The following is a 12,356-nucleotide window of genomic DNA, read 5'->3' as shown; positions in this document are numbered from 1 at the left end:
TCTCTCTCTCCCTCCCCCACGTGCTCCTCCACTCCCTTCTCTTCGAGTGTTTGGGTTGGCACGCCCTCACGCTTGGAGGATGGATTCTCCTGCTAGCTTCTAAATAAAATAGAGCTGTAACACTGATTTGCCTAGGAGCTATAACGCGGTTTGTCGAAGACCCGAGAGCTGTGACGCGCTGAGGGCTTTAACGTCCATCGCTCCAAATCTTTGTTGTCGAAACAAAGAATCGAGGAACATACACTCGTGTGACAATACAGTGACTTTGGGAGTGTTCCTTTCCTTTTAATCTTTTGGAAGAGTTTGAGAAGGATCGGGATAAATAGTTTGTTTACCAATTCCCCAGTGAAGCCATCCAGCTTGTTCTCAGGCATGTCGCTTTGTTTTTTTTAAATAACAGCTACTGTTTGACTTCTGGAGATAAGTCTGTTCAGATTCTCTCTTTATCTTGATGCAGTTTTGGTGGGCTGTATGATTCTAGGAACTAGTCTGTTCTAGGTTGTCCAATTTGTTGGCATATAATTGTTGGTAGTGTTCTCTTAAGGTTTTTTGTGTTCCTGTGGTATCAGTTGTTATTTCTCCCCTTTCATTTCTTATTTTATTTAGGTCCTTTCTCTTCTTGCTGATCCCTGCCAGAGGTTTGTCGATCGTGTCCTTTCAAGAAAATGGCTCTTGGTTTTATTATTTCTGTTTTTCAAATTACTATTTTATTTATTTTATTTCTGATCTTCACTGTTTCCTTCCGTCTGCTGACTTTAGGTTTTGCTTTTCTTATTTTCTTATTCCTTTAGGTGGCAGGTTGTTTACTTGAGAAATTTCTTGTTTTTGAGGAAGCTGTGTCACTGTGAGCTAGGACTGCTTTTGCTGTATCTCGTGGTTGCATGGTCATTGTATTTGTCTCGAGGTATTTTTTTACACCTGATCTTAGCCAAAAGGCCAAGAAGTGATGTCTCAAGTATTTTTAATTTCTTCTTTGATTTCATTATTGAGCCATTACTTTTCTTAAAAATTTTAAAATTTATGTTTATTTTTGGCGGCACTGGGTCTTCATTGCAATGCAAGGGCTTTCTCTACTTACAGCAGGTGGGGTCTCCTCCCTGGTTGCAGCATGTGTGCTTCTCACTGTGGTGACACCTCTTGTTCCAGAGCACACACAGGCTCAGTAGTTGTGGCACACAGGCTTAGTTGCCCTGCGACCTGTGAAATCTTTCCTGGAGCAGGGAGCAAACTGGTGTCCCCTGCATTGGCAGGCAGATCCTTAACTACTGGATCACCAGAGAAGCCTGTTGGTTTTTTAGAAGCATTTTATTTTGTCGTTATTGTTCAGTATTAAGTCGTGCCCGACTCTGCAACGCTACGGACTATAGCACGCCAGGCTCCACTGTCCTTCACCATCTCCCCGAATTTACTCAAACGCATGTGCACTGCGTTGGTATGCTGTCTGATCATCTCATCCTCTGCCACGCCCTTTTCCTTTTGCCTTCAGTCTTTCCCAGCATCAGGGACTTTTTCAGTGAGTCAGCTCTTCACATCAGGTGGCCAATGTATTGGAGCTTCAGCATCAGTGATATTTAGGGTTGATTTCCTTGTAAGATTGATTGGTTTGATTTCCTTGTAGACCAAGGGACTCTCAAGAGTCTTCTCCAGCACAACTATTCCAAAGCATCAATTCTTTGGCACTCAGCCTTCATTATGATCCAGCTCCACATCCTAACATGACTGTGGGAAAAACCACAGCTTTGACTACATGGATCTTTGTCAATGAAGTGATGTCTCTGCTTTTTAAGATGCTGTCTAAGTTTGTCACAGCTTTCCTTCCAAGGAGCAAGTGTTTCTTACTTTCATGGCTGCAGTCACCATCCGCAGTGATTTTGGATTCCAAGAAAATAAAATCTGTTACAGCTTCCGCTTTTTCCCATTCCATTTACCACAAAGTGATGGGACTGGGTGCCATGATCTTAGTTTTTTGAATGTTGAGTTTCAAGCTAGCCTTTTCACTTTGCTCTTTCACCCGCATTAAGGGGTTCTTTGGGGGCTTCCCTGGTGACTCAATGGTGATAACCCACCTGCCAATGCAGGAGACACAGGTTCGATCCCTGGGTGGAGACGATTCCCTGGTGAAGGAATGGCTACCCACCCAGTATTCTTGCCTGGAGGATTGCATGTACAGAGGAGCCTGGCGGGCTACAGTCCATGGGTCCACAAAGAGTCCGATATGACTGAACGGTTAAGCACGCAAGAGGTTCTTTAGTTCCTCTTTGCTGTCTGCCATTAGAGTGGTATCATCTGCACGTCTGAGGTTGTTAATATTTCTCCCAGCAGTCTTGATTTTATGTTGTGATTCATGCAGCTTGGCATTCGCATGATGTCCTCTGAATGTAAGTTAGAGAAGCGGGGGGACAATATAGTCTTGCCGTGCTCCTTTACTGATTTTGAACCAGTCCATTGTTCCACGTGCAGATCCAACTGTTGCTTCTCACCTGCATGTGGGTTTCTCAGGAGACAGGTGTTGGGATCTGGTATTCTGATTTCTTTAAGAATTTTCCGCCATTTGTTGTGATCCACACAGTCAAACGCTTTAGGGTAGTCAGTGAAGCAGAAATACATGTTTTTTCTGGAACTCCCTTGTTTTTCCGTGATCCAGCAAATGTTGGCAATTTAATCAGTGGTTCCTCTGTCTCTTTGAAACCCAGCTTGCATATATAGAAGTTCTCAGTTCACATACTGCTGAAGGCTAGCTTGAATGATTTTGAGCATCACCTCGCGTAGCATATGAAATGATCACAATGGTATGGAAGTCTGAGCATTTTTTGACATTGCCCGTCTTTGGGCTCCCCTTGTAGCTTGGTCGGTAAAGAATCTGCCTGCAGTGCAGGAGACCCGGGTTTGATCCCTGGGTTGGGAAGATCCCCTGGAGAAGGAAATGGCAACCCATTCCAGTATCCTTGCCTGGAAAATCTTACGGACAGAGGAGCCTGGTGGACTGCAGTCCATGGGGTCGCAAAGAGTCAGGCACGACTGAGTGACTGACTACCTTCTACCTTCTTTTTTTTCTTTGGGATTGGAATGAAAACTGACCTTTTCCAGTCCTGTGGCAACTGCTGAGTTTTCCAAATTTGCTGGCGTATTGAGCACAGCATTTTAACAGCAGCATCTTTTAGGATTTTCAACAGCTCAGTTGGAATTTCATCATCTCCACTAGCTTTGTTTGTAGTGATGCTTTGTAAGATGCACTTGACTTCACACTCCTGGGTGTCTGGCTCTCAGTGCGTGCCCACACCATCATGGCTGTCCAGGTCATTAAGATCTGTTTTGTATAAATCTTCAGTGTATTCTTGCCACCTCTTCTGAGTCTCTTCTGCTTTTGTTAGGTCCTTACCATTTCTGTCCTTTATCATGCTCATCCTTGCATGCAATGTTCTCTTGAGATCTCCAGTTTTCTTGAAGAAATATCTGTAGTCTTTCTCATTCAATCATTTTCCTCTATTTCTTTGCATTATTTACTTAAGAAGGCTTTCTTATCTCTCCTTGCTGTTTTTTGGAACTCTGCATTCAGTTGAGTGTATTTTTCCCTTTCTCCATTGGCTTTCACTTCTCTTCTTTCCTCAGCTACTTGTAAAGCCTCCTCAGACAACCACTTTGCCTTCTTGCATTTCTTTTTTCTTTGGGATGGTTTTGGTCACTGCCTACTGTACAGTGTTAAGAACTTCTGTCCATAGTTCTTCAGGCACTCTGTCTACTAGATCTAATCCCATGAATCTATTCATCACCTAAGGGTGATGTGTAAGGGATTTGATTTAGATCATACCTGAATGGCTTAGTGGTCTTCCCTACTTTATTCAATTTAAGCCTGAATTCTGCAATAAGGAGCTCATGATCTGAGCCACAGTCAGCTCCAGGTCTTTTGCTGATTATATAGAGCTTCTCCACCTTTGGCTGCAAAGAACATGATCCATGTGGTTTCAGTATTGACCATCTGGTGATGCCATGTGTAGAGTTGTCTCTTGTTTTGTTGGAGGAGAGTGTTTGGTATGACCTATGTGTTCTCTTGACAAAATTCTTGGCCTTTGCCCCATACACCAAGGCCAGATTTGCACATTATTCTGGGTATCTCTTGACTTGTTACTGCATTCCAGTCCCCTGTGATGAAAGGACATCTTTATTGGTGTTAGTTCTAGAAGGTCTTGTAGGTATTCATAGAACTGTTCAACTTTAGCTTCTTCGGCATCAGAGGTTGCGGCGTGGACTTGGTTTACTGTGATTTTGGTTGGTTTGTCTTGGAAGTGAACCAAGATCATTCTGTCATTTTTGAGGTTGCACTCAAGCACTGCATTTTGGATTCTTTTGTTGACTCTGGGGGTTACTCCATTTCTTCTAAGGGATTCTTGTCCACAGCAGTAGATATAATGGTCATCTGAATTAAATTCACCCATTCCCATCCATATTAGTTCACTGATTCCTAAGAGGTAGATATTCAGTCTTAACCATCTCCTGCTTTATGTCAGCATATTGTTTAGTCTCCCTATAATCATTTTTTCCCCTTTTATCTTTCTGTGATTGATTTTTAGTTTCATGCTGTTGTGATAAAAAAAAAAGATGGAGTTGATTTCTAATTTCATGCTGTTGTGATTACAAAAGATGCTTAAAATAATTTCTGTCCTCTTAAATATGTTTAGGCTTCGGTTCAGTTCCGTTGCTCAGTCTTGTCCGACTCTGTGACCCCATGCATGGGCTGCAGCACGCCAGGCCTCCCTGTCCATCGCCAACTCCCGGAGCTTACCTCAGACTCACATCCAGTCGGTGATGCCATCCAACCATCTCATCCTCTGTCGTGCCCTTCTCCTCCCACCTTCAATCTTTCCCAGCATCAGGGTCTTTTCAAATGAGTCGGTTCTTTGCATCAGGTGGCTAGAGTATTGGAGCTTCAGCCTCAGCATCAGTCCTTCCAGTGAATATTTAGGACTGATTTCCTTTAGGATGAACTGGTTGGATCTCCTTGATGTCCGTTGTCCAAGGTTACCATGTGTCTTAGTATGGGGTCTGTCCTAGAGAATGCTTATATGTGCTTAAAAAAGAATGTGTATTTTGGAGATGTAATGTCCAGAAAATATCAATCAAGTCTACTTGTTCTGTTGCATCATTTATGATCTCTACTGTGGTTTGATTTTCTGCCTGGAAGACCTGTGCATTGATGTCAGTGGGGCATTAAAGTCTTCTATTATTATATTCCGCCAGTTTCTCCCTTTATGTCTGTTTGTATTTGTTCTCTTCATTTCGGTGCTCCTATATTGAGTGCAGGTATGATTTGTATTTGTTGAATGAAAAAAAGAAATATCTAGGTCTCTTTTTTCACTTGTAAAATTATATTCTAAGACAGTGGAAGCAGTGAAAATTTGGGTTTTCTCCTCGACTCTTCTGAGTACTTCTAAGCTGAGGGAAGCTTGGAAAAGCCACTCACTTCTTACACAAATACCAGGGATATGAGGATGAGGCAGAAATGTTTAAAAATTTTTTGTAATCTGCAACAGTGTTAATAACAACAGAAGTTGGTAATTTTCTTCATCTTGTTACTATTTTTCTAGTACCAAGGTTGATGATTCTTTATATTAAAGAAATTGAACTTTTTTGAGTAATTACTTAGGACTATTTTATTTAAAAGAAGTATAGGAATTAGAAGGATGCTATCTTATTTGGTCCTCTTTCCTTAGAAGTGATTTGTACTATGTGAAAAACCTGTATGAAAGTGCATGTTGATACTCTTATACTTAGAAAATTGTCTAGTCATAAATTTTAGATGTTATTTCGCCATGCTGCTGCTGCTGCTGCTAAGTTGCTTCAGTCATGTCTGACTCTGTGTGACCCCGTAGACCCCATAGAGTTTTAGAAAGACCTTAAATAATCAGTTTTTGCTTTCTTTTTTAGCCAGAAAGTGAAATTTCAACCACAGCAGATGATTATAGCTCAGAGGTAAGAATAAGTAGCATTGTGATTAACATTTTATGTTTTTAAAAATTATTACTGATTATTAGTTTTTTATTACTTACAACTCACATGTTTTTATTATTTTGTAAATATAATAAAAATTAGCATAGTATGATATAAGTAACCTGAAAAACTTGAAGTTTATGTTTTTCTGACTTCTTTTTTCAGATTATTAATTAAAGTCTTAAATCTCTTTGAGTAACGTGGTCCTTAATTAGATGTGGACCTTGTTTTAGTTTCTAGGAAAGTGTTTGAAATTGGGTTTTGTTATAAGGTTATAATTAACACAGTAAACCTTTTATAATATAGGCTATTTTATTTTGTGTAATGTTATTTTACAAATGCTTGAATTCTAGTTAATTATGTAAATCCATTTATGGAAATTAATGTTGCAGTAGTGACTTTTAGGTGATAAAGGCTAATGTGGGCATGGGGCACTTTAGGAGATACTTTCCTTATGTGTTGATAAATCTGCTGTTTATCTTTTTCCTTTAGACATGATTGTCATTTATTTTTGGTCCAATATTTGAGGACATGGAAAACTTTCTTACTCTGAATGGTTGAACACCTCATTATATTCTATAAGTTTTCTTTGAATGTATTTATTTGATAATTGCTTTACGGAATTTTGTCGTTTTCTGTCAAACCTCGTATAAGTTTTGATTTACTGTAGTTGTCTAACAGAAAAAAAACTTCATGTTCTTAAATGAACTTAATACTGTTTTGGATTGCTAATGGGAGAAAGAACTGTTAGATTTTAAAAGTTTAAGGTGATTGAAAGCTGGGAATATACTTATTAGTGATTCTCACCAGGAAAATAATTAACCGATGTTAAATAAATAAATTATTTCCTAATTTAAGCTACATAAAGTTGGCTTTATGGGTAATATCTCAGTTTTAAATTACAGGTTGCAATTCAGAGAATCTGCCCTGTGGCTTTAAATATGGATCTTAGATATGAAAACATTACTTTTCTCTTCTATAATAACCTACTTCTAGAGCTTCTCAATTGAAAGTTTAAGATGGTTTGATACTTGAACCACTGGAGACTGGGGCAGCCTACAATTCCACAAAGTGCATTTTTTTCTTTAGCAGTTCAGTTCAGTCATTCAGTTGTGTCTTTTGTGACCCCGTGGACTGCAGCATGCCAGGCCTCCCTGTCCATCACCAACTCCTGGAGTTTTCTCAAACTCATGTCCATAGAGTCGGTGATGCCATCCAACCATCTCATCCTCTGCCGTCCCCTTCTCCTTCTGCCTTCAATCTTTCCCAGCCTCAGGGTCTTTTCAAATGAGACAGCTCTTTGCATCAGATGGCCAAAGTATTGGAGTTTCAGCTTCAACATCAGTCCTTCCAGTGAATATTCAGGACTGATTTCCTTTAGTATGGACTGGTTGAATCTCCTTGCAGTCCAAGGGACTCTCAAGAGTCTTCTCCACACCACAGTTCAAAAGCATCATTTCTTCAGCGCTCAGCTTTCTTTATAGTCCAACTCTCACATCCATACATGACTGCTGGAAAAACCATAGCCTTGACTAGATGGACCTTTGTTGGTAAAGTAATGTCTCTGCTTTTGAATATGCTGTCTAGGTTGGTCATAACTTTCCTTCCAAGGAGTAAGCGTCTTTTAATTTCATGGTTGCAGTCACCATCTGCAGTGATTTTGGAGCCCAGAAAAATAAAGTCTGCCACTTTTTCCACTTGTTCACCATCTATTTGGCATGAAGTGATGGACCAGATGCCGTGATCTTAGTTTTCTGAATGTTGAGCTTTAAGGCAGCTTTTTTACTCTTCTGTTTCACTTTGATCAAGAGGCTTTTTAGTTCTTCTTTCTGCCGTAGGGTGGTGTCATCTGCATATCTGAGCTTATTGATATTTCTCCTAGCAATCTTGATTCCAGCTTGTGCTTCATCCAGCCCAGCATTTCTCATGATGTACTCTGCATATACATTAAATAAGCAGGGTGACAGTATGCAGCCTTGATGTACTCCTTTTCCTATTTGGAACCAGTCTGTTGTTTCATGTCCAGTTCTAACTGTTGCTTCCTGACCTGCATACAGGTTTCTCAAGAGGCAGGTCAGGTGGTCTGGTATTCCCATCTCTTTCAAAATTTTCCACAGTTTATTGTGATCCACACAGTCAACGGCTTTGGCATAGTCAGTAGGGCAGAAATAGATGTTTTTGTGGAACTCGCTTTGTTTTTCGATGATCCAGTGGATGTTGGCAATTTGATCTCTGGTTCCTCTGCCTTTTCTAAATTCGGCTTGAACATCTGGAAGTTCGTGGTTCACATATTGCTGAAGCCTGCCTTGGAGAATTTTGAGCATTACTTTACTAGCATGAGAGATGAGTGCAATTGTGCGGTAGTTTGAGCATTCCTTTGCATTGCCTTTCTTTGGGATTGGAATGAAAACCGACTTTTTCCAGTCCTGTGACCACTGCTGAGTTTTCCAGATTTGCTGGCATATTGAGTGCAGCATTTTCACAGCATCATCTTTCAGGATTTGAAACAGGTCAACTGGAATTCCATCACCTCCACTAACTTTGTTTATTGTGATGCTTCCTAAGGCCCACTTGACTCACATTCCAGGATGTCTGCATCTAGGTGAGTGATCACACCATCGTGATTATCTGGGTTGTGAAGATCTTTTTTGTACAGTTCTTCTGTGTATTCTTGCCACCTCTTCTTAATATCTTCTGCTTCTGTTAGGTCCGTACCATTTCTGTCCTTTATTGAGCGCATCTTTGCATGAAATGTTCCCGTGGTATCTCTGATTTTCTTGAAGAGATCTCTAGTCTTTCCCATTCTATGATTTTCCTCTATTTCTTTGCACTGATCACTGAGGAAGGCTTTCTTATTTCTCCTTGCTATTCTTTGGAACACTGCATTCAAATGGGTATATCTTTCCTTTCACCTCTCTTCTTTTCACAGCTATTTGTAAGGCCTCCTCAGACAGCCATTTTGCCTTTTGCATTTCTTTTTTTGGGGGATGGTCTTTATCCCTGTACAATATCACAAACCTCTGTCCATAGTTGATCAGACACTCTGTCTATCAGATCTAGTCCCTTAAATCTATTTCTCACTTCCACTGTATAATGATAAGGGATTTGATTTAGGTCATGTAGAGTGGTCTAGTAGTTTTCCCTATTTTCTTCAATTTCAATCTGAATTTGGCAATAAGGAGTTCATGATCTGAGCCACAGTCAGCTCCCAGTCTTGTTTTTGCTGACTGTGTAGTGCTTCTCCATTTTTGGCTGCAAAGAATATAATTACTCCGATTTCGGTGTTGGCCATCTGGTGATGTCCATGTGTAGAGTCTTCTCTTATGTTGTTGGAAGATGGTGTTTGGTATGACCCATGTGTTCGTGGCAAAACTCTATTAGTCTTTGCCCTGCTTCATTCTGTACTCCAAGGCCAAATTTGCCTGTTACTCCAGGTGTTTCTTGACTTCCTGCTTTGGCATTCCAGTCCCCTATAATGAAAAGGACATCTTTTTTGGGTGTTAATTCTAAAAGGTCTTGTAGCTTTTCATAGAACCGTTCAACTTCAGCTTCTTTAGCATTACTGGTCAGGACATTGGCTTGGATTACCGTGATACTGAATGGTTTGCCTTGGAAACAAATAGAGATCATTCTGTCGTTTTTGAGAGTGCATTGAAGTATTGTATTTTGGACTTTTTTGTTGACTGTGAGGGCCACTCCATTTCTTCTAAGGGATTCTTGCCCACTGTAGTAGATAAAATGGTCATCTGAGTTAAATTCACCCATTCCAGTCCACTTTAGTTCTCTGATTCCTAAAATGTCAATGTTCACTCTTGCCATCTCCTGTTTGACCACTTCCAATTTGCCTTGATTCATGGACCTAACATTCCAGGTTCCTATGCAATATTGCTCTTTACAGCATCAAACCTTGCTTCTATCACCAGTCACATCCACAACAGGGTGTTGTTTTTTCCTTTTACCAAAGTTAATGTTTTATAATCCGAGTCATGACAGATCTGACCATGTAATCCATGCCTGTGAAATCTGTTTAAAATTTGTATAGCCATTTCATTATAGTGGGCTAAGAAAGTAAAATGTAACTTTTATTAATATAGATTCAAAACCGAAGACTTAAAAAATGTGATTTTCAGGTTCTTTATGAAAATCTAAACTAATAATATTGGAAAGTCTTATTACTGTGAATTTTTGTCTAAATATTTTACATTTAAAAAATTGGTGGGAATTATGATTAGGTCGAGAATAGTTTATTGAAACTGTGTATCTGATACCTAGTAAGTATGATGTGTTTCAAAGTTAGGTAAAAATAATTTTAAATGTAAGTCTTACAGATAAAAGTTAGAATCTACTGAGCATGTTTCAACAGTAAGAACTATATTTTACATACATATGTACAAGTTATTTTATATATTTACATGTGTGTTCCATAGGGCTTCCCTAGTGGCTCAGATGGTAAAGAATTCGCCTATATGTGGGAGACCTGGGTTCAGTCCTTGGGTTGTGAAGATCCCCTGGAGGAGGGCATGGCAGTCCACTCCAGTATTCTTGCCTGGAGAATCCCCATGAACTGAGGAGCCTGGTGGGCTATAGTCCATGGGGTCTCAAAGAGTCGGACACGACTGAGTGACTTAAGTGCGCAGCACATAGATATTACGTATATACGTATATACGTATAGTTATACACATGAATATACTGTTGCACTCATCTCCCATGCTAGTAGGGTCATAGTTAAAATCTTGCATGCCAGGCTTCAGCAGTATGTGAACCAAAGAGCTTCCAGATGGCCAAGCTGGGTTTAGAAAAGGAGAGGAACCAGAGATCAAGTTGCCAATATTTGCTGGATCATAGAGAAAGCAGGTGAATTTCAGAAAAACATCTACCTCTGTTTCATCAGCTATACTAAAGCCTTTGACTGTGTGGATCATAGTAAACTGTGGAAAGCTCTTAAAGAGATGGGAATACCAGACCATCTTACCTGTCTCTTGAGAAACCTGTGTCCAGGTCAAGAAGCAACAGTTACAACCGTGTATGGAACAACTAATTAATTCAAGCTTGAGAAAGGAATATGACAGTGCTGCCCGCTGTCACCATGTTTGTTTAGCCTATACACTGAGCACATCGTGAGAAATGCCTGGCTGGATGAGTTACAAGTTGGAATCAAGATAGGTGGGAGAAACATCAACAACCTCAGATATGTGGATGATACCACTCTAATGGCAGAATGCAAAGAGGAACTAGAGAGCCTCTTAATGAGGGTGAAGGAAGAGAGCGAAAGAGCCAGCTTAAAACTTAACTAAGATCATGGCATCCAGCCCCAGAGCTGCTGCTGCTGCTGCTCAGTCGCTTCAGTCGTGTCCGACTGTGCGACCCCAGAGACAACAGCCCACCAGGCTCCCCCATCCCTGGGATTCTCCAGGCAAGAACACTGGTGTGGGTTGTCCAGCCCCATTACTTCATGGCAAATAGAAGGGGAAAAGGGGGAAACAGTAACAGATTTCCTCATTTTGGTCTGTAAAATCACTGTGGATGGTGACTGTAGCCATGAAATCAGAAGACTGTTGCTTCTTGGCAGGAAAGCTGTGACAAACTTAGACAACATGTTGAAAAGCAGAGACATCACTCTGCTGGCAAATGTCCATATAGTCAAGGCTATGATAGTCTATGCAGTGGTCACATACGGTTGTGAGAGCTGGACCGTAAAGAAGGCGGAGTGCCGAAGTATTGATGCCTTTGACTTGTGGTGCTGGAGAAGACTCTTGAGAGTCCCTTGGACTGCAAGGAGATCAAACCAATCGATTTTAAGGGAAATCAACTCTGAATATTCATTGGAAGGACTGATGCTGAAGCTCCAGTATTTTGGTCACCTGATGCCAACAGCCAACTCATTGGAAATGTCCCTGATGCTGGGAAAGATTGAGAGCTAAAGGAGAAGAAAGTGTCAGAGGATGAGATGGCTGGATGGTGTCACTGATACAGTGGTCATGAACTTGGACAAACTTCAGGAGATGGTGAGGGACAGGGAGGCCTGACGTGCTGCAGTCCATGGGGTCTCAAAGAGTGGGACACAACCATGTGACTGAACAAAAGCAATATACGTGAATAATTGTGCACATAATATATACTAATTCATACGTATATATTTTTTTTTAAACTAAATTTTCAGCAAAAGTTACTTTTACTGTGTGACCAGTCCTCTGATACTTTTTCTGATGCTGACCACTAAAGCTCAGTTAGGTGATTTATAGTTTGAAAAAAATTAGTGATTTAGAAGTTTACATTGAAAGATAATTATCAAATAATCTTTGACAGATTTGAATCATAATCATTTTAATATTACCCATTTGGGGCCTCAATTCATAATGGATTATACTTT

General features: G+C 40.3%; 1 protein-coding gene across 3 annotated transcripts in view; it reads left to right on the top strand.

The window, feature by feature from the left end:
* The window catches only part of AKAP9 (A-kinase anchoring protein 9), a 171,666-nt gene that overhangs the window by 34,219 nt on the left and 125,091 nt on the right, over positions 1-12,356 (top strand). For all 3 annotated transcript variants that reach the window (XM_013963121.2, XM_013963119.2, XM_013963118.2), the window contains exon 3: positions 5,923-5,967. In XM_013963121.2, coding sequence (XP_013818575.2) covers positions 5,923-5,967 — 45 coding nt within the window. The remainder of the gene's footprint in view (positions 1-5,922; positions 5,968-12,356) is intronic.

Source organism: Capra hircus, chromosome 4, assembly GCF_001704415.2.
Source record: "Capra hircus breed San Clemente chromosome 4, ASM170441v1, whole genome shotgun sequence".
NCBI lineage: Eukaryota > Metazoa > Chordata > Mammalia > Artiodactyla > Bovidae > Capra > Capra hircus.
This window is presented reverse-complemented; position numbering and strand designations above follow the sequence as displayed.